This window comes from Diadema antillarum, unplaced genomic scaffold (genome assembly GCF_040938485.1).
Source record: "Diadema antillarum isolate AM-2024a unplaced genomic scaffold, OU_Dant_1.0 scf00000156, whole genome shotgun sequence".
Classification (NCBI taxonomy): domain Eukaryota; kingdom Metazoa; phylum Echinodermata; class Echinoidea; order Diadematoida; family Diadematidae; genus Diadema; species Diadema antillarum.
This window is the reverse complement of record NW_027271045.1, coordinates 1,297,256-1,319,887: the sequence shown is the minus strand read 5'-3', so window position 1 is coordinate 1,319,887 and position 22,632 is coordinate 1,297,256. Positions and strand designations below refer to the sequence as shown.

Sequence of the window (22,632 nt, the reverse complement as noted above, 5' to 3'; positions counted from 1 at the left end):
TACATTTGGAAATGATTAACGGTATCGTCGGACTGTGAGTGCTGCTGGTAGACACATGGAAGACCGGTGCATAGCGGTGCGACATTGCCGTCGCTCCCTGTAGCTCTAAACAGTCTTGGTGAGCTACATGTACACCCATAGTTGTGCGAAATTTTAATAGTTTGCAAAGCTAAGACTGATTCTTGTGTTGGATATTGTGTAAGAGATGATGACTTAGAGAGAGAAAAGGAGGAAAAACGAATAGTGATCGAGGGGGTACCTACGCCGACGCGACAATGTACATTCAGCACGCATGTTCTGCAACCCTGTCTTGCACTCGATTACGTACCGGTATTTTATTTTTGTTTTTATGGTGATAAGTCATTTAATTGTTCACCAGAAAACACTGATGAAAGAAGAACATCAATTTTCATTCAATTCATTCATATTAAAGTCGATTCAAATCCAATTGACAAGCATACAAACAATCGGTAGGCACTGTAACAGTTACCATGTTGAACATCGACAAAAATCGGATAAGTCGAAGAAAATTCGACGTACGCGTACCTCGAAATTCGCGTACCTCGAACCAATTTCTTCAGTCCCGACGACTTCGAGGTATCCGAGTTTGACTGTATATTCATCTTTCTTGAAAATGCCATGATGAATTTTCCCAAAACTTGGCAGGTAGCATCCCTAGGGGTATAGAATCTCATTCCCATCATATGGGCACCGTGCCCCACCTGGGGGCCCCAGGCTGGGGGCTTAAATTGGGACCTTAATTTAAATTTTCGTCTCTTTCTTGAAAACCCCGTGATGAATTTTCACCAAGCTTGGCAGGTAGCATCCCTAGGGGGATAGAATCTCGATTCCATCAAATGGGCACCATGCCCCACCCTGGGGGCCCCCAGGAGGGCCCAACCAACCCCCAGTAAGGAATCTTTAAAGATTTTCTCTAGAACCAGAAGTGATTGAGCTAAGTTAATACAATGAGTCAGTATATTGATGACTGTTGTTTCAAGTTTGTTCATGGCAGAATCAGAATGTACTTGGCAGGTATTGTTACCAGTGTGATGGAATATGCAAATGGATGCCATGCCCCCAGCTCTCAAAGCTAACCCCACCACAAGTTTCCAATGTTCTCAGGTAAGAGTCTGCTGAAATGCATGGAAGGTGAACTTGCCATACTGAAATGAAATGAAATGAAATGAAATGAGATTTATTTACCAAACAAACAACATCGTTAACAAAGTCACAACAATTAATAGTTGAGATATAGTTTGGCAAAAAAGAACTGGCAATAGCGTGCAGGCTAGTCGAGGCCAGTCCTTTCAATGATATAGATTATAATATAACGTATTTACAATATTCACAGAAGAATTGTTATATGTACATAATTATTTACATGTTTTCATAGGGAATCATTATTATATTGATAACAGATACTTTCGCAATGATACTCAGGTGAGCGCGAGACCCCCGGGTCTCTTGTTGAAGTTTCTGCTCAGTCACTGCTGGATGAGAAGACGACTACAGCTTGTGATGTCATGTGTAGAATGATTTTAAAAAAAACTACAAAGAAAATTCAACATATTTTCACTTTTTTTTTTTGCATAATTAAAGAATACTTGACTTGCCTCTTTGAGAAGGCAGGGGGAATGATATACAGTTGTAACCTTCAAAGCCTTACAATCGTGGCAAGTGGTTTGTGTGGCACAGAGACAAACACACCACGCTGCCTCCCCCATTCTGTATCAAATGTCGTGACACCGAATGAAAATAGCGCTGGCTCAATGGGTCAGCGAACACCACTGAGGCTCAAAATCACCTGACCCAAAATGGCTGTCCGAGCCACGCGAGCTTCCGAATGGACGCACACTCTCGGTGCGCATGCGCATGAAGGGAGGCCAAAAGAGCCACGTGTCTCCTGGCCTCTCTCCTCCAATCACTGCAGCTCGCAGTCACAATATTTGTGTATGATGCGTACACACACACACACACACACACACACGTGTCTCAGTGGCAGCATTGTCCCACACGTTTATGGATTTAGCATTGCAGTCTGGCATTGCGCAATTGCGTGCACAAACTTTGTTCGTTCGGGAGTTTACGAAATAACGTACCAATAGGGGTTAGGATTGTCCGACTTTAATATATGTCAAGTGACAAGTCAAGGAAATGTGCACTTTCTTCAAAAAATATATATATATTTATTTTTTTAATCCCATTTTCTTTGCTCATCTTTCCACTAATAAATTATATTCATTTGTGGTCAGTTTCCGTCTGTTTGTGTTTGTTACATACTCAAAAAGCTGCATCACTTCGGTGATCCCTCTCATTTATCCTCAAGTTGAATTATCCTTTGGGTTTATGTCAGGTTCAAATGTGTGCATGTGTGTCACACACATACACACTGCCATAGCTTCTGACCATCCGAACACTGTACGAACACTGTACTAGGGCTTTCTATAGCTCAGTCAGTAGAGCACAGGGCTAGCAATCCAGAGGTCTCAGGTTCGAATCCCCATGGAATCCCATTTTCTTTGCTCGTTTTTCCAAAATAAAATTTTGTGAGATTCTCTTTATATTTTCCTTACATTGTTCTATGCATGTGACATCATACACCATTGCAGTCTTCTCATCCAGCAGTGACTGTGCAGATACTTTAAAAATTCATGACTTTTGAACGGATTGTCCCGTTTCCACCAAACTTTCACTGATCAATGTGTTCTACTAGTATTGCTGCATTCACTCAATCCACATGTATTATGAAGGTGGACTTGTCCTTTAAGGGTGGTAGAGGATATTTTGTGTATTTTCCATAGGGTATCTGGGAGGTGTACTCATCAGGATATTGGGGATGACTTTTTTTTAAAATTCAAATTAATCTCACTTGAAACAAAATAGGAGCTGGACCATGTACTGCAAGCCAAAGAGCCTTTCTATACCTCAACCTTATAGATATATACATGCACATGACAAGTGTATAGCTTACCATTTATCTGAAGATAAAGCAGTAACTGCTTCAATGTAAGTTTGATTACTGCTTGTTTAATGTTCAATCAAACTGTACACAGCATGGCTAAGATATGGCCGCATTGAATATACACTTGCTCGTAATGTTTTGATTGTTTAATTTTTCATTTGTCTTTGTCTTTGTCTTTTATCAGTTAGGGAATTCCTCATATTGTTTAAGATAAAGTGATTGCTGTGCATTACCCATAAATATGTTTTTTTTTTTTCACAGTACTTGGTACAAGACTTTGTGTTGTAGTTGTTGATTGCAGGAGTGTACATGTACATGGAAACTATTTTGTTTGCATGAGAACTTTGTCTAGATTTACAAAGATTAGCTACATTGAAACTGATAGAATCAATAGTTTATGCAGACTTAGCAGTAATCAAATATAAGTTATGTGCCACTTCTTTTTCAAACCTTTATCAGACCTATTAGATTAACAAAAAATGACAAGGTGCAGATAACTGTTATTTCTGTGGCTTTAAATTGCATGACAAAATGGTGGTAGGGAGCCTTACTTTTCCTCTGTAATACCTAAAGCCAGGAACTAATAAGTTTTAAGACAATTTACATACTCTCAATTACCCTCTTCATGTACCTACAATTAGATAATAAAATGACTAGAACTTGAATAGATATTGATTTGATGAGTGTGCTGAGAAATTTTGGCTCAATATGTATGTATTTGATCATCATAACCTTCATAGCCATCATCAATACTGAGGGCACTGTGGTATAGTTGAGGAGACTCATGACATTCAATAGAGTTCCCAAGTTCAACTCTTCCTGTCATTCTAGGTGTAAAAATGTACTTGGCAATGTTGGAGTATTAATAATGGCAGGGTCTTCTGAGAGGACACTGACACTGAAAAGACTACCCTGGATAGATGAGACCATATTACTGTCGTTGCTGTTGTTTATAGGTGTTATTATCATGTTAATAACAACAACAACAACAACAACAGCAATAATAGTAGTAGTAATAATAATAATTATAATGATTATAATGATAATAATATTAATGATGATAATATTAATGAAAATAATAATAATAATAATAAAAATGATATCACTATTGATATTCATGATGATAATAATAACATTACCATTACTACTGCTACTAATAGCAATATTGATATTAATGAAAATAAGAACAATAATGACATTATTATCATTATTATTATTATTATTATCATCTTCATCATCATCATCATCATTATAATTGCTGTTGTCATTATGATAATCATTACTACAGTATTACCATTATCTTCACCAAGTGACATTCATTCTTCCCTCTATATGTATTGGACATTTTATTTTTTTCTGTGTCCTTTCTCTTGGTTACTTGGTCTTTGATAACTACCTCGGTATTAAGATCAGAGTGTTCAGAATATCTTTTTATCATTTTTTATTTTTTATGCAGGTAACTTACGAGTGTGCACATATTGCTGTAAAGTAGTGCTGAGCTATGCACAGTCGGCTTACTCCTCAGGTGACCTGAGGGCACTGCAGGAGGACCTGAACAGTGTTACCGAGGCAACCACCCCAACGGGATTGCCTGCTGAGGGTGCCCAGACTCCACGGAAGAAAATCCTTGGTTTCATGGCAGATGATTTGAGCCGTACTAGGTAGGGCTGCATTGACTAGAAGTGGGAGTCTTAAATTGTGAAGCCTGTGCAGAATAATGAGTTATATGGGTATGTGTGCTTTGTTGGAACATGCATTTCCAGAATTGTCTTTCATTTCAGAACAATTGTAACAGAGTTTCTCTTGAAATGCATTTTCTCTACCAACTTGCTTGGAATCATAAAAATTAATTGTGCACACAATAAAATGATGCAGAATTCAGGCTTTCTTAAGAGCGATATCAAATTGTTCCTAAGTTTACTCATTCATGCAAAGTTGGGTATGGCTTCTTCTTACCTACAAAGTGTATTTGAGTAATATAGTCTTTAGTTTGTGGGAATTTTTCTTTTTTTTTCACAATTGTTGTAATGAGAATATTCACTAGTCTGCATCATCTCACATTTTTACTGTTATTGTAATGCACCACTGAAAAGATGCTAAAGAAAGTATGTGCTTACCTAAGATAGAAGTTATTTTTACAAAATAAGGAAAGGGAGAGACAGGAAGAGATGGTATAGATTGACATTGTAGATCACATGTTTCTTGAAGCGTGTGTGTCCAGCAGTCATCATGAGATAAATTCTTAAGTTTTGAATTAATGATAACTACAGTGAGACATGTCAAACAACTGAGAATTGTCCTTTGATTTGTTAACATATTCAAGGAATGTATTGCATATGAGAAATCAAACACATTTTTATATTGTGTTAATTCATTTTCTTGTACATCTTTGCTGCATGCCTATTGTATCACTATAAATATGTTGTATACATAAGATTTTCAGGCTAATTTCAACTTTGGGGTGTTTTTGCCCTGATATTTGTAAGTACACTTGGAGATCAGTCTATGTCGTCCATTCTTACATTATCCCTCCCTTATGGCATAAAATTTCACAGTTTCTATGGGTAACTTTTTCTTTCATGACTGGACTGGCAGTCGCACAATGAGTGTTGGGAGCATTGATATGCTGAATTCATCATCACACCTGTTTGAGACTGCTCCGAGTGTTGCACCATCCACAGAGACCCATCTATCCAGTGTACTTGAGAAAAAGCTTCTGGTATGTTGACTTGAAAGGTTTGCTTGAGCAGTAAAGACAGTTTGACACTTTCTTGCCTTGTTGTTTTCATTCATTCAACATAGCCAAAATTAAAAGAAGCGTGTGAATGCATAAGTGCAAGCTTCCACATGACTGACAGCTTGAAGTCACTTCCAAATGACTAGACAATGATGATACAGTGCCTTGCCAAGGGGCACAACAGCTGCTACCTACATACTTGAACGAGAACTTTCACTATTGAGTTTGCTAGCTGTCTTATCCAATGATCCACAATGCCCAGAAAGTTTTTAGCTCACCTGAGCCAAAGGCTCAAGTGAGCTATTGCGATCGCCCTTCGTCCGGCGTCCGTCGTGCGTCGTGCGTCGTGCGTCGTCCGTCGTCCGTCGTCCGTCGTCCGTCGTGCGTCGTCCGTCGTGCGTCGTGCGTAAACTTTTTACATTTTCATCTTCTTCTTGAAAACCCCAAGACCGATTTTCATCAAACTTGGCAGGTACCATCCCTAGGGGGTTAGGAACTCAATTTGTTAAAATGGGCACCATGCCCCACCCAGGGGGCCCCCAGGGGGGCCCAAACCCCCCAAAATTAAGGAATCTGTAAAAATCTTCTTCTCTAGAACCAGAAGTGATAGAGCTAAGTTAATACTATGAGTTAGTACATTGATGACTGTAGTTTCAAGTTTGTTCATGGCAGAATCAGGGGTGCCCCCCTTGGGACCCAGGGGAGGGGGGTGGGGAAGGGTTCTAATGGGGCCTAAATTGTACATTTTCATCGTCTTCTTGAGAACCCCATGACCCATTTTCACCAAACTTGGCAGGTAGCATCCCTAGGGGGTTAGGAAATCAATTTGTGAAAATGGGCACCATGCCCAACCCAGGGGGCCCCCAGGGGGCCCAAACCCCCCAAAATTAAGGAATATCCGCAAAAATCTTCTTCTCTAGAACCAGAAGTGATAGAGCTAAGTTAATACTATGAGTTAGTACATTGATGACTGTAGTTTCAAGTTTGTTCATGGCAGAATCAGGGGTGCCCCCCTTGGGACCCAGGGGAGGGAGGGGGTGAGGAGGGGTCCTAATGGGGCCTAAATTGTACATTTTTATCTTCTTCTTGAGAACCCCATGACCTATTTTCACCAAACTTGGCAGGTAGCATCCCTAGGGGGTTAGGAAATCAATTTGTGAAAATGGGCACCATGCCCCACCCAGGGGGCCCCCAGGGGGCCCAAACCCCCCAAAATTAAGGAATATCCGCAAAAATCTTCTTCTCTAGAACCAGAAGTGATAGAGCTAAGTTAATACTATGAGTTAGTACATTAATGACTGTAGTTTCAAGTTTGTTCATGGCAGAATCAGGGGTGCCCCCCTTGGGACCCAGGGGAGGGGGGTGGGGAAGGGTTCTAATGGGGCCTAAATTGTACATTTTCATCGTCTTCTTGAGAACCCCATGACCCATTTTCACCAAACTTGGCAGGTAGCATCCCTAGGGGGTTAGGAAATCAATTTGTGAAAATGGGCACCATGCCCCACCCAGGGGGCCCCCAGGGGGCCCAAACCCCCCAAAATTAAGGAATATCCGCAAAAATCTTCTTCTCTAGAACCAGAAGTGATAGAGCTAAGTTAATACTATGAGTTAGTACATTGATGACTGTAGTTTCAAGTTTGTTCATGGCAGAATCAGGGGTGCCCCCCTTGGGACCCAGGGGAGGGAGGGGGTGAGGAGGGGTCCTAATGGGGCCTAAATTGTACATTTTTATCTTCTTCTTGAGAACCCCATGACCTATTTTCACCAAACTTGGCAGGTAGCATCCCTAGGGGGTTAGGATCTCAATTTGTTAAAATGGACACCATGCCCCACCCAGGGGGCCCCAGGGTTCCCAAATCCCCCAAATGAAGGAATCTTTATAAATCTTCTCTAGAATCAGAAGTTATATATAGAGCTGAGATAATACTATGAGTGAGTACATTAATGACTGTAGTTTCAAGTTTGTTCATAGGAGATCCAGGGGTGCCCCTCTTGGGTAGGGGGGGGGGGGGTGGTGGTTGGAAAGGTCCAAATGGGGGCCTGAATTGTACATTTTCATCTTCTTCCTGAAAACCTCATGATGGATTTTTGTCAAACTTGGCAGGTAGCATCCCTAGGGGGTCAGGATCTCAATTTATCAAAATGGGCACCATGCCCCACCCAGAGGGCCCCAGGGGGCCCCCAATCCCCCCAAATTAAGGAATCTTAAAAAAATTGGGCCCTTATTGTACATTTTCATCTTCTACTTGAGAATGCCTGGTCAAATTTTGGTAGAGCTGTGAATAATTTAGATTAGTGACTGCGTGAAAGGTGAACTTGCGATACTCAGGTGAGCGCTAGACCCGCGGGTCTCTTGTTGTCTAGTAGGCTCATTACCTTCCAACTTTCCCTTAGGACTTGTTTATTACCACTAGTTTTCAGTACCGTATAAATAGTTATGACCCATTTGGATTTTAATTTGATATAATTTGGTATTCCACGTATAATATTTCTGAACAATAGGTCAAACTACATGGTAATTACCATTTGTTGTGTTGTGGCAAAGACATCTATGTTTGAGATTGTTGAATGCCCAAAGCCACAATGTTTTCAAATTAATGACCAATAAAGGATAAAAAGGAAATTGAAAAACAAAATGCTCATTATTAAAGGCATAATGAAAGTGCCTCTTTGGTTATTGCTAATGGAAACGGCAGGGTTTTAGGAAGTATAAAAACTGAAATTCACTATCAACTCAATTTGGGTCTTGAAGCACTATTTGTGTAGAAACCATGCTTGGCAAAGTGTTTATGGCATTTACTTTGTTTTTGAATATGAAAATAAGCACATTTTTGCAGATTTTTTTTTTCTTAATCTTTTTTTTTTCAAGCTTGTTGGAACTTAAGTTATTGTAGCTACTAGTATTTGTGCATCATTACCTCTGCCAAGGGAGGACTAAGGAGGTTATGCTTTCGTTACCATTGGTTTGTTTGTTGGTTGGTTTTTTTGTTTGTCCATGTGCAAAATAACTAAAAAAGTTGTGCATGGATTTAGATGAAACTTGCAGGATTGGTTGCGAATGACACAAGTAACAAACGATTAACTTTTGGTAGTGATCTGAGAATTTGGGGGGAATTTATAAAGGATTTTTGATATTTTGGCAGGTAGGGTAAGTGAACTTGGGAGTCCAGGCTGCGCGTATTTGAGGTTTGCATGCCCGCACTGAAGTACGTTCTCTAGTTTCTGCTAGGGCGGGGCGCGCTGTGCAGGTGAGGGTTTATGACATAACAGAGGCTTCTATATTGGGAAATCGAGCGACTTTCAGCACACAATGCTATAAGTACGTATGGGTGGAAATCACTGATATCTCTATGGAAGAACAAGATCAATGGTGGAAATGAGCTGCATGCTTGGCGGAGGTCTGCGCTCTCAGAGTGCTTCTCTAATTGTAAATGTAAACTGTCCAAGTAGTATTTGTTGCACAGTAGCAAGTGTCAGGCATTGGATCAATCTACTCACTAGATTTGCAAGGTCTAGGAGTGGAAAAAAAAAAATCTTTATGAAAGTGTTAACTGACACAGAAAAACAGTAATTAAAAAATAATGCTTTTTTTTTTTTGGGGGGGGGGGGGGGGGTTTCATGCTGAAATTTTCCATACAGGTTGATCAACCATCCCTGTAGTGCTGTTCTTCCATTTCTGGTTCATCATGTGGAAACTGCCGGTGTGACTTTAAACTCATTAGCAGTACACATTTGTTGCTCTTTTGTGTACATGTATAACCTTTTCAGGCCAGAAATGTCTTCATAGCATCATTATGAGAAATGAGATAGATCATATTGCAAGTGTGCATTTGTGTTCACATTGAAAATGCCTTTGCATTATTGCATATTGATTGTTCATTAAGGTACAAGGTCCACTGCGCCTATTTATGTTCAGAGGAAATTACCTGTAGGCCTATCGATTTTTGTATCCAGGACTCTGCTCAGCTGAGAGATTTATGGTTGTTGATACGACACCCAAACAATGGCATTATGTTCCAAAACCACCGTTATCGTCTGCGCACCTACCCTGACTGCATCATTGGTAGTGAACTTGTGGATTGGCTCTTGCAAAAGGACAAAGCTGCCCAAAGGTATTTTGTTGGTTTGAATGAGGGATGCTATGAAGTTTATACCATCATTATCAGTTTAGGCCTATGCCTATAAACCAGATTGGGCAGATGTAGCAAAATTAGCTTAATACAAATGTATGTTAAGCTGGTACAAGAAATACATCACAGTCATCTCTTCTCTGTCTCCAATTTTCCACAAAGTCTCCTCACTTACGTGCAGGGGCGGCTTCAGGAAATCTTTAAAGGGGAGGGGGAAATAATATTTCTGGTGCCACTTTCGGGTTTCATTTCATTTCATTTTTTTCTTTCTATTTCTTTTGTTTTTAACGAAAAATAAAGGGGGTGGGCGTGCGCCGGTTGCACCCACTTTAGATCCCCCACTGCTTACATGTACGTGTATTTCAGTAATCGTGAATATCAATGAAGGCTTCCCACATGATATGCATGCTCATAAGAGCTGTTCTTGGCGTAGGTTTAAATGATCAGTGAAAATTGATCACCACATTAATGTTGCACAAACAAAAATTGTGGGAAAAAATCTTCTTAAGACTACCATCATTTCATAAAGTATAGTAGTGCTTGGCATTTGCGCAGGAGGTTATTCATAGATTTTAAAAGGTTTTACAGTTTGTAGCAAGAATAACATTTTATTAACCTGCTTATTTCATATTTTAACAAAAACAAAGTAATGATTAAAAATGATATTTAAAAGTAAAAAAAGTGATTAGTGTATAACTTTTGTTGCATATAAGAGATGGATATAAGAGATGCATATAAGAGATAAGAATGGGGAATAAGTCTTTCCCAAATAGTTCATGACATTTCAGACTTTCTTACCTTTCTGAGGCTCATGAATATTCAAAGACTTATTTTTGTCATAATAGTGCACTCCCGTTATTTAACGATCACGGTTATAACAAAATTCCAGTTACAACAAAGTAAAGATTCAGGCCGCAAGATTATCTGCTCTATGTATTTTTATTGTTTATTTCAGGATGCTACATAAGCACTTGCCAGATTGCCTGGGGCAAGTGAAAATCAAAGTCGAGCAAGTGCTTTGGAACAAACAAAAAAAACATGCCTTCCCAAATAGGGCAAGCAGAATGTTTTGAAGCCAGCTTTTTAGCTCACCTGAGCCAAAGGCTCAAGTGAGCTATTGCGATCGCCCTTCGTCCGGCGTCCGTCGTGCGTCGTGCGTCGTGCGTCGTGCGTCGTCCGTCGTCCGTCGTCCGTCGTCCGTCGTCCGTCGTCCGTCGTCCGTCGTGCGTCGTGCGTAAACTTTTTACATTTTCATCTTCTTCTTGAAAACCCCAAGACCAATTTTCATCAAACTTGGCAGGTAGCATCCCTAGGGGGTTAGGAACTCAATTTGTTAAAATGGGCACCATGCCCCACCCAGGGGGCCCCCAGGGGGGCCCAAACCCCCCAAAATTAAGGAATCTGTAAAAATCTTCTTCTCTAGAACCAGAAGTGATAGAGCTAAGTTAATACTATGAGTTAGTACATTGATGACTGTAGTTTCAAGTTTGTTCATGGCAGAATCAGGGGTGCCCCCCTTGGGACCCAGGGGAGGGGGGTGGGGAAGGGTTCTAATGGGGCCTAAATTGTACATTTTCATCTTCTTCTTGAGAACCCCATGACCCATTTTCACCAAACTTGGCAGGTAGCATCCCTAGGGGGTTAGGAACTCAATTTGTTAAAATGGGCACCATGCCCCACCCAGGGGGCCCTCAGGGGGCCCAAGCCCCCCAAAATTAAGGATTCTGTAAAAATCTTCTTCTCTAGAACCAGAAGTGATAGTGCTTAGTTAATACTATGAGTTAGTACATTGATGACTGTAGTTTCAAGTTTGTTCATGGCAGAATCAGGGGTGCCCCCCTTGGGACCCAGGGGAGGGGGTGAGGAGGGGTCCTAATGGGGCCTAAATTGTACATTTTTATCGTCCTCTTGAGAACCCCATGACCCATTTTCACCAAACTTGGCAGGTAGCATCCCTAGGGGGTTAGGATCTCAATTTGTTAAAATGGGCACCATGCCCCACCCAGGGGGCCCCCAGGGGTCCCAAACCCCCCAAATGAAGGAATCTTTATAAATCTTCTCTAGAATCAGAAGTTATAGAGCTGAGATAATACTATGAGTGAGTACATTAATGACTGTAGTTTCAAGTTTGTTCATAGGAGATCCAGGGGTGCCCCTCTTGGGTAGGGGGGGGGGGGTGGTTGGAAGGGTCCAAATGGGGGCCTGAATTGTACATTTTCATCTTCTTCCTGAAAACCTCATGATGGATTTTTGTCAAACGTGGCAGGTAGCATCCCTAGGGGGTCAGGATCTCAATTTATCAAAATGGGCACCATGCCCCACCCAGAGGGCCCCAGGGGGCCCCAATCCCCCCAAATTAAGGAATCTTAAAAAAAATTGGGCCTTTATTGTACATTTTCATCTTCTACTTGAGAATGCCTGGTCAAATTTTGGTAGAGCTGTGAATAATTTAGGTTAGTGACTGCGTGAAAGGTGAACTTGCGATACTCAGGTGAGCGCTAGACCCGCGGGTCTCTTGTTTTTTTACTTTTCCACCTTTCAAAAACCCACGAAACCAGCCAAACAGAAGCCCAAGGATAATGACTGTTCAGTGATCAATACAAAGCACTGAAATTTCATTTCAGCACTATCCAACATTTTGCAAGCAATACCAACACTCGATCGAACCGAGTTTGTTTCTCCAATGTGTCAGGCCCTTGGCTTACATGATGTACAAGTGATTTTCTTTATTTCATTTTCTGATATTTTTGTGCTTTCTATTTGGACTAGTAAAATTAATGTTCGTGCAAGTGTGCTGCAACAATTTAAAGATCTGCTTGCCCGATTGGGCAAGTGGTAAAAAAAAGCTATGTAGCTCCCTGTATATGTTCGGTTATAACGAAATTTTGATATAATGAAAGAAAACTGCCGGTCCCGAGGACTTCGTTATAATTGGAGTCCACTGTATATGAATTATATATATATATATATATATATATACATTTACTTCTCACATGATACATGCAAGCAAATGTTTATCAAAGTGAGAAATTATCAGATTTTATAATGTATTGACATACAAATGATCTGAATGTGAACAGTACATGGCAGATTTGATTTGATTTGATATTATTTGTAATGGCCTAAGCTTTTGTAACCTTTCAGAAAAATCAAATCTCAAATCATGTACTTGCCTCCGTCATCTCAGAGTCCAAGCTGTGGCAATTGGTCAGGCCCTCCTGGATGCAAAGTGGCTGAAATGTGCTGCATCATCTGACCACGTATTCCATGATGGATACGCCCTCTACAGTCAAGGGGAGGTAATGATTATTTTAACTGCATGTACTGAGCTACATTTTCTTTTGCGACAGCAATTCCCATTGCATCATATTAAAACTACAGGATTTCTGTGGAAAACTGCAGGTGATAGTGAATTAAGGGATGCATTTTATATATAGTCATAAATGATCTAAAAATAAAAAGATGAATAAGCACGGAGGCTCACAAGTTTACTCAGCATTTCCTTGAAAAATGGAGGTAGTGAATTTTAGTTAAGAGGTATGTAATGATCCTGAGATAAACCATTATTGAGGATTTGTTAATGCTGGAATACATGTCTTAATGATAAATGCAAGTGCCATAACATGGAGTCATATGTGTGATTTCACAAGCAAACAAGCAATGCTATAAAGTACATCATTATTCTAAACAGGGCTGGCGTCATCTTCAGAGTAGGAAAAGTAGGTGTATGTAATCATGAAATCATTGACACATACTTTTTGATTACTCTAACTACTTTGTTTTTAACTGAACAATATTAATGAAGTATTCCAAACCAACAGATGTTTATGAACCATTTTTCAGTTTCCTGTGTCTGGGCAAATAAATGAACCAAGGGATCCTCTTCATGTTTCAAATAAAAGACTCATCAAATGGTTGTTCTGTTGAGCTCTGAATATTAACAAATCAATTTAAAATCTTATTATTTACATGGATATTTGTCAAGTACTGTGTTTATTTGAATAGGTCCCTTGCTATGTAGCTGCTAGTTACCTCCTTTGTAGTGTAGCCAACAAAACCAACATTTTTCAAGATTTGTTATCTTTGGGCTGTATTGTCCTTGCTGTGTCATATTTTGCACTGCTTTGTCATATGCATATAGTGCAACTGCCTCACCTTACTACAGTGACATAATGAATGTATCCTTTACATACACTCATGGTCATGACATATCGTAAGCTATTGCTGTTTATCAAGGCCTTTGAGTTGAGTCAGACATGCTTATCAGGCGCTTTTCTACCACATGTTTAACCTGTATATACACCTGATGATTGTGTGTTCAGTGATACTCATAGCATAAAGTAAAGATCTATCTGGTTTGTGTTGATATTTCATCATTGCATCTATCTTTTTATTTTACCAAATGCAACAGTTGGCAGAAATTAATCAGGACCTGCAACCACCTCTTGATGAGATGAGTGAGCCACCCCCATATGGAGAGTTTATGGAACCATCCTGGTTCAAAGACATACATCAGGAGGATGATCTGGCATCTGATGATGATATTCTAGGTAAGTACAGGTCATCTGATTCTAGAGGGACAGACATTTGATGACAATTATAAATGGTGTGCCTCTTAATATGAAATCATCCCTAACCCTGTTAGATAGTGTGAGGTAACATTGAAAGCAGTGACACATCAATATTTGTCAAGATATGTGTATGTGTGTTTGTGTGTGGCTGTGGATGTTGGTGTGACTGCCATGTTACCAGCAAACTCAATTTATATGTTGAGAAAATCATTCATCCAGATTTCTTTAAGAATTATATGTGAGCATCAGAGGTTATAAAGTGGCTTCCAAAATTAAGTGTCCATTTGGGAGGACAAGAAACGACAATCTTGGGAAGCCACAGTGACATTGTACACTTGAATCAAACCAGGAAGATGTAATATGTAGATAAAGAAAGAACTTCAGCTTTCCTTTGAAGTCATGCTCTGCACCATGTAGAAGATATGTTCATAACTACATGTGTAGCATTTTGAAAAGACCTGACATCTTAGATTAGATAGCGTATATTACATGCTGCCTAATGCTTGGAGCGAGAGTAGTTGTTGATAGAGTGATTTGGCTAGATCCCGGGAGAACATGAGAGCGAGTGGCCCTTTTCAATGTTGTGCTTCTTTGTGCAGCATCCGTTTTGTGTTGTGCATAAGTTTTCTTGAAATTTTATCTACTTCTTGGAACCCCTGGATGGATTTTCACCAAACTTGGCAGGTACAATTTTAGCATCCCTAGGGGGATAGGATCACAATTGTTCAAATGGATACCATGCCCCACCTGGGGCCCCCCAGACCCCCCAAATAAAGGAATTGTTAGAAAATCTTCTCTAGAACCAGAAGTAATAGAGCTACATGTATGTCAATGCTATGAGTAAGTAAATTGATGACTGTAGTGTGAAATTTGTTCATGGCAGATCTGGAGGTGCCCCCCCCCCCCTTGGGGCTGGGGGTCCAAAGTAGGGCCCAAAGTGTACAATTTCATCTTCTTGAAATTCATGGTCAGTTTTTTAAATGTTTATATGTGATTTTGTGTTTATGCTTCCCCATGAAATATGCTAAGGCAGAATCGCCAATTGTAAAAATTCAATGCTTACATTTTTTTGGGGAAACATTATGTAACAGCACTTATATCAAAATGAGCATATATGCAATGGCATTCTGCACTAATCACATTTCAAAATGTTGAATTTGGTCCAAAAAAGGAAAGCATAAACACAGCCATTGATTCTCTTGGAAATATTTGGGTCAAGGTGCCAAAGGTCAAGGGTCAAAGGTCAGGTTACATGCTTAAATTCTACTTTTAAATGCTGAAATTACACCTCTTCTCCATACCTTGGAGATTACTCAATGCATAAATTTAGTCAAAATAATCAGATATATACATGCATTACTGCACAATGATTTTGAAGGGAAAGATTTTGGCCATGGAGTTAGAGGTCAAGTGAAAATTTTAGAATGTCAATTTTTCCCCATATTTTGAAAATAGCTCAAAGTATTGTCATGAAAATGGATATTACCAGTTAGTAATTATCTGAAGAATAGAGGGCCATAAGGTCAAATGGCCAGAGTCAAAGGTCCGGTGAAAATGCTGAAATTCCCAAATACTTGCCTTCTTGTAAACAATTATTTTAGCCATTCATCCATATGAAATGATATTCAAGGAAAATAAACACTCAACAGATTTGGGACAAACATGTCGTCTCACATTGTCAGGACGTACTCTAGACTTATTTGGAGAGCCTGTGCCGTATGGTGGAGGCATACCAGTGACTATATTTTGTTGTTGTTGTTGCTGTTGCTAGAAAATTATTGAAATATGACTAGCTAATTGAGTTGTTTTCATGGGAGTTTACCCCTGCATATACACTGAAAAGAGCTTCTACATGTATGCGCTCTTTGTACACAGAACTGTAGTTCTGACATGCAGTTGGCATTTTTAGCTATTGCGATCGCCCTTCGTGCGGCGTCCGTCGTGCGTCGTGCGTCGTCCGCCGTGCGTCGTGCGTCGTGCGTCATGCGTAAACTTTTTACATTTTCATCTTCTTCTTGAAAACCCCAAGACCGATTTTCATCAAACTTGGCAGGTAGCATCCCTAGGGGGTTAGGAACTCAATTTGTTAAAATGGGCACCATGCCCCACCCAGGGGCCCCCAGGGGGCCTAAACCCCCCAAAATTAAGGAATCTGTAAAAATCTTCTTCTCTAGAACCAGAAGTGATAGAGCTAAGTTAATACTATGAGTTAGTGCATTGATGACTGTAGTTTCAAGTTTGTTTATGGCAGAATCAGGGCTGCCCCCCTTGGGACCCAGGGGAGGGGGATGGGGAGGGGTTCTAATGGGGCCTAAATTGTGCATTTTCATCTTCTTCTTCAGAACCCCATGACCCATTTTCACCAAACTTGGCAGGTAGCATCCCTAGGGGGTTAGGAACTCAATTTGTTAAAATGGGCACCATGCCTTACCCAGGGGGCCCCCAGGGGGCCCACCCCCCCCCCCAAATTAAGGAATCTGTAAAAATCTTCTTCTCAAGAACCAGAAGTGATATAGCTAAGTTAATACTATGAGTTAGTACATTGATGACTGTAGTTTCAAGTTTGTTCATGGCAGAATCAGGGGTGCCCCCCTTGTGACCCAGGGGAGGGGGGTGAGGAGGGGTCCTAATGGGGCCTAAATTGTACATTTTCATCTTCTTCCTGAAAACCTCATAATGGATTTTCATCAAACTTGGCAGGTAGCATCCCTAGGGGGTCAGGATCTCAATTTATCAAAATGGGCACCATGCCCCACCCAGAGGGCCCCAGGGGGCCCCCAATCCCCCCAAATTAAGGAATCTTAAAAAATTTGGGCCCTTATTGTACATTTTCATCTTCTACTTGAGAATGCCTGGTCAAATTTTGGTAGAGCTGTGAATAATTTAGATTAGTGACTGCGTGAAAGGTGAACTTGCGATACTCAGGTGAGCGCTAGACCCGCGGGTCTCTTGTTTTTATTAGATATTGGGGGACACCAGAATGAAGTTCATGTTTCTCTTGCTGTTATGAGCCTTGTGTGTTTGCCTCCAAACTAAAGTTTAATGCCTGTTGAAAATTTTGTTAAATTGTGACTTACACTACTTAGGCTGTTGAACATGGTCAATTCAGTGTATAAGGAAATAACATTTAAGATTGATATCTTCCAAATTTCAATGAGTTAGAATCTGTTGTTTCATTGATAGGTGAATTATGAACTTGAATGTATGTCTGGTCTGTAAAAAGCATCCATTTGTATTTTGAACATTGAACATGAAGCTGAACTGACTCTGTTCAATTTATTTCCTGCTGCCTTCCATGGCATCTTGAATGCTGGCTGCATATCTTGCGATGATCATAGATCGCAAGACAACCTGTATGGAAGTGCCCACCATTGTTGATGGGCCCCCTGCCATCTCAGGTGCAGATTGCCGCCCCTCTGAGGACTGCCACTGTGATGTAGACTCTCGCCAGAAATACAACTCTTCTCCAATCCCTTCCTTCAAGTTGGAAATTCACACAGGTCTTACATTGAGAACTTCTGTCAGAAATTTCTGTCCAACTTTCTCTGTTAAGCCTGTCTTGTGGTTCTTTTGGGGTATTCTCCTACAAAGTGTTATTGTATTTTTGTTGTTTCACTTTTGGTGTTTTTTGTCGTCTCTGTCTGCCTGCATAGTAGAGCTGTGCTTTCTCTTCTGTACCTCAAAGAGCATGTTTTGGCCACTTGATAAAAGTGTTTCAGTCAAACCCACCTTAGTATGTCTGTGCTCGAATTGCGTTTCCCGATGTGGCTAACATTTCCCTTCCTCCTTAACTGGATGCCTGCCCAGTTGCCTGCGTAGATGTTCTTTGTTTATCTGAGTGCATAATATCCATCTTGTGTTTGAATGTTGATCAAACTAGTCATAGTACTGTAGTTGCAAGCAATACGCATAGAGCACACATCAAACACAGTCTCCTCATTACTTAAAAGAAATCTCAAAGTTTGTTACAAATCATATCAATTGACACATTAATTAAGGAAGTAAATATTGCCTTTCAAACCAGTAACTGGACATGAAAAGGGGCCTTTCTGAACGTCAAGTCTCCAACCAGGCCATCACATTTGCAAGCTGGTTTATTCGTAATAGAACAACCTAAATCACAAATGATTATCAAGCCAGCAAACAAATGCATGCAGCCCTCACTTCCATAAAAAGCAGACATGACTTTGGCTCTTTGAGTTATACACATTTTTTTTTTCTTTTGGTCATGCTGTTGATAGGCTTTGTGTGTTGGAGTGAAATTCATCTTTTTTTTTTTTCCATTTGCCAAAATTCAACTTTGATCTGCTGTCTTATGCACTGAATGCTATTTCACATGGTTGATGTTGTGCTCCTCTTGATACTAACCCTTTCACCATGCTTCTAATTTCTGTTATTGATCTAACAATAACAAACAAATAAGAACAAAATTGCTTGCAATCAATCACACCAAAGTGACATTCAAGTTGGTAGTCTGAAAATGCTGGTACACATAATAGCTTCATTACTATTTGGTTACCATGATCATGCTCAGTACTGCATCATCTCAAAGTAGAACAAAAAACAGCTCTCCTAGCTCACCATATGATTATGTACCTTATAAAATGAAGTAACATCATTTGTCCGATGATTTCATTATATGTGACCCGCTACAACAAAAGGATCCTAAAGTCACTGATGGCTGAGCCGAGAAAAACGAGTTTGAAGTCACGTCATCAAAATTGGTCAAAACTATCGGAATTCTGTTTCGCCATAATTTTGTAGTCTAATGTTTTGTCTATCATCTGCCAAAATTTCGGAACTAAATGATCAAAGGAAAGGCAAGAAATCAGAGTTTTTCTGGGCCTTGATTTTCCAACTTTCATTGTAACTGAAATATGTCCCAAGATTTGGATTTAGCGCTGCAGCTAGACTCCGCCCCTAGCAACGAGGGAGTGATCTTATTGGTCAGTGTGTGGCATCCTGATTACTGACTGATCATGCGTAGACCGGTAGCGCTAAGCTTGAATGAACATCCCGGAGGTCGCTATAGGAGCATACCTTCTTTGTCAAGCGGTGAAAACTGTCTCGCATCCCCTTGATCACGATAGCGTTGGAAGGAAAATTTTGAAGGCGTTTTTCTTGAAACTCTGATTTCCTCAACCACTTGACATGCGCTAATAAAATCATTGATATCTCCGCAATCGAGTACTTTTATGAGCTGTGTTATATATGAAATTAAAGTAGAAGAGTAAGGGAATTATGTCATACCATTTTCAGAAAATTGTCCTCTCCCAACTTTCGGATCCTTTTGTTGTAGCGGGTCACATATGCATGTGAGATATTTTAATTCTTGAGGTTACTTTGCCGTGGGAAATTTTAGAAAATTGAGAAACACACAGTCTACTAATAAAAACAATTTGGCACTGCATGTGTTTTGAATGGCAATGTATAGTAAATAAATATCTTTTTCAAGTCTCATGAGCCCCAGAGGCCCCCTGTTGGGGGAGGAGATGTATGTCTACATTAATGGATTAATTGCTAGTATTAAAGGAGAGTGATAGATGGTTAAATAAGTTGATAGATTGATAGATCAGTGTCTGTTGGATGAAGAGAAAGAACAGGAGAAATACAACAAAATGAGGAGAAAAAGCACTTGAGAACTGAGTGTTTCAGGTATGTTGATGTTTTTCATCGTGTTTTGTGTGAAATATTTATCATTTTACCACTTTTAACCACTTTTAACATTTTTTTTTTTCTGAAGTACAGATGACAACAGTTGTTTTTGCTTGTACACTGTAGCATTTTAGTGTGAAACTGAAGTGTTGATCACTATCGGCATTAAGATATATCTAAGTTACATACAGTGTATATAGGCAGCTGAAATCATCGCCAGCTGAATATTAGTTGCATAGAACATTATTCCTGAAGAGAGAAAAGAATACCTGTACTGTCTATGATCAACACACATTTTGATTGTAGCTATTATCTGTTAGTAGCTATGATCAGGTAGTGCATGCTCCATGCAACTCTGATAGAAATGTATCTTTATCTTGATATTGAAATTACATCAATACAAATTTCATGGCATGCTAGTTGCACAGATGTTGGTAAATGATTTGAAATACCATTACATGTGATCAGTTCAATTACTTTTGTTTGATGACCACCTAACGAGTTGTCAATATGGACATGATCCCTGTTATGTGTATGTCCAGAGACTCCAACCCCAAGCACCTTCTGATCTGGAGATTCTCCCGCCTGAAACCCCTAGCAAACAGGATACTTCAAGTTGATTGATGTGCGCGAAGTTCCTTGCGGCCGGGGTCCAGGGCCGTGGAAGCTCTAGGGTTCCTATAGATGGTCTCTCGTGCTATCTAAGGCTTATTTTTCAACATACAAAGGCAACAAGTAAGAAATCTTTTCCAACGGGAGACACAGAGCCAGGGCGGGAGAAATTAAATCTCAAGCGGGAGAATGGGAGATTTTGCAAAAATGGGCTTTCAGCGGGAGATCTCCCGTCGAGAGCGGGAGAGTTGGAGTCTCTGTATGTCTGTGTGCCTAATGATAGTGTGAATAGTGATTTTTACCTGGAAAACACTAAAGTCATTTTTTAGTATATGTATTGACATATATTCCATGTTCCTTCTTTTAGAGAGCTCTGCATTCTAGTTGAAGTGTTCCATTTTGCTTAAAGGGACTGTACAGTACTGGTTGAGGTGGGGATTCATGTTTTGAACAATCCTGATAGAGGTAATGAGAAACCTCTTATGAAATATGAAAGAGCATGTATGATTTTAAGAAGGATTCAACGTTTATTTGATGAAAATTGGTTTTCAAATGGCTGAGATATTAAAAAAAAAGGGATAATAATAAAAGGAGACAGAGGCATTCTCATACGTTATGTCCCCACCTCAAGCTCACTAAACTTGCATACTGTCCTTGCCGATATGTGACTGTGAGAAAGTAGTTCCGGCACGCGCCACACAAACCTTCGTTGATCATCTGCCACTGTGCGCTGGAGAGAGAGAGAGAGAGAGAAAGGGGGGGTGGGAACCTAAAGTATGAGTATAATAAGAGAGTCGAGGCTAGCTATCAAGGTTAAATGCGCGGAACGCGCATCAGCTTGCTTTGTTAGTGTGACTTGGGGGTGGGAACATAAAGTATGAGTATAATAAGAGAGTTGACTATAGCTATCGAGGTTTCTTAGCTGTCAAGGTTAAATGCGCGGAACGCGCATCAGCTTGCTTTGTTAGTGTGACTGGGGGTGGGAACATAAAGTATGAGTATAATAAGAGAGTTGAGCTTAGCTATCAAGCTGAATTCGTATTAGGAAGACGGTTAGTGCGGCTTGAATTGAAAAACGGGGGAAAACGGGGTTTATGAATTATACGTGCTGATTACCGCACTACTATATTGCGAGGGGGGGGGACATAAAGTATGAGTATAATAAGAGAGTTGAGCTTAGCTATCAAGGTTAAATGCGCGGAACGCGCATCAGCTTGCTTTGTTAGTGTGACTTGGGGGTGGGAACATAAAGTATGAGTATAATAAGAGAGTTTTACTATAGCTATCGAGGTTTCTTAGCTATCAAGGTTAAATGCGCGGAACGCGCATCAGCTTGCTTTGTTAGTGTGACTGGGGGGTGGGAACATAAAGTATGAGTATAATAAGAGAGTTGAGCTTAGCTATCAAGCTGAATTCGTATTAGGAAGACGGTTAGTGCGGCTTGAATTGAAAAACAGGGGAAAACGGGGTTTATGAATTATACGTGCTGATTACCGCACTACTATATTGCGGGGGGGGGGGGAACATAAAGTATGAGTATAATAAGAGAGTTGAGCTTAGCTATCAAGCTGAATTCGTATTAGGAAGACGGTTAGTGCGGCTTGAATTGAAAAACAGGGGAAAACGGGGTTTATGAATTATACGTGCTGATTACCGCACTACTATATTGCGGGGGGTGGGGGAAACATAAAGTATGAGTATAATAAGAGAGTTGAGCTTAGCTATCAAGCTGAATTCGTATTAGGAAGACGGTTAGTGCGGCTTGAATTGAAAAACAGGGGAAAACGGGGTTTATGAATTATACGTGCTGATTACCGCACTACTATATTGCGGAGGGTGGGGGGAACATAAAGTATGAGTACTGTATAATAAGAGAGTTGAGCTTAGCTATCAAGCTGAATTCGTATTAGGAAGACGGTTAGCGCGGCTTGAATTGAAAAACAGGGGAAAACGGGGTTTATG

The 22,632-nt window shown here is 40.2% G+C and overlaps 1 protein-coding gene across 1 annotated transcript in view; it reads left to right on the top strand.

Moving 5' to 3' along the window:
- Positions 1-22,632, top strand: part of LOC139722083 (1-phosphatidylinositol 3-phosphate 5-kinase-like) — a 189,779-nt gene that overhangs the window by 15,530 nt on the left and 151,617 nt on the right. The window contains exons 6-11 of the mRNA XM_071633405.1: positions 4,422-4,626; positions 5,561-5,684; positions 9,657-9,814; positions 13,020-13,131; positions 14,244-14,382; positions 17,742-17,903. Of these exons, the coding sequence (XP_071489506.1) occupies positions 4,422-4,626; positions 5,561-5,684; positions 9,657-9,814; positions 13,020-13,131; positions 14,244-14,382; positions 17,742-17,903 (900 nt within the window). The remainder of the gene's footprint in view (positions 1-4,421; positions 4,627-5,560; positions 5,685-9,656; positions 9,815-13,019; positions 13,132-14,243; positions 14,383-17,741; positions 17,904-22,632) is intronic.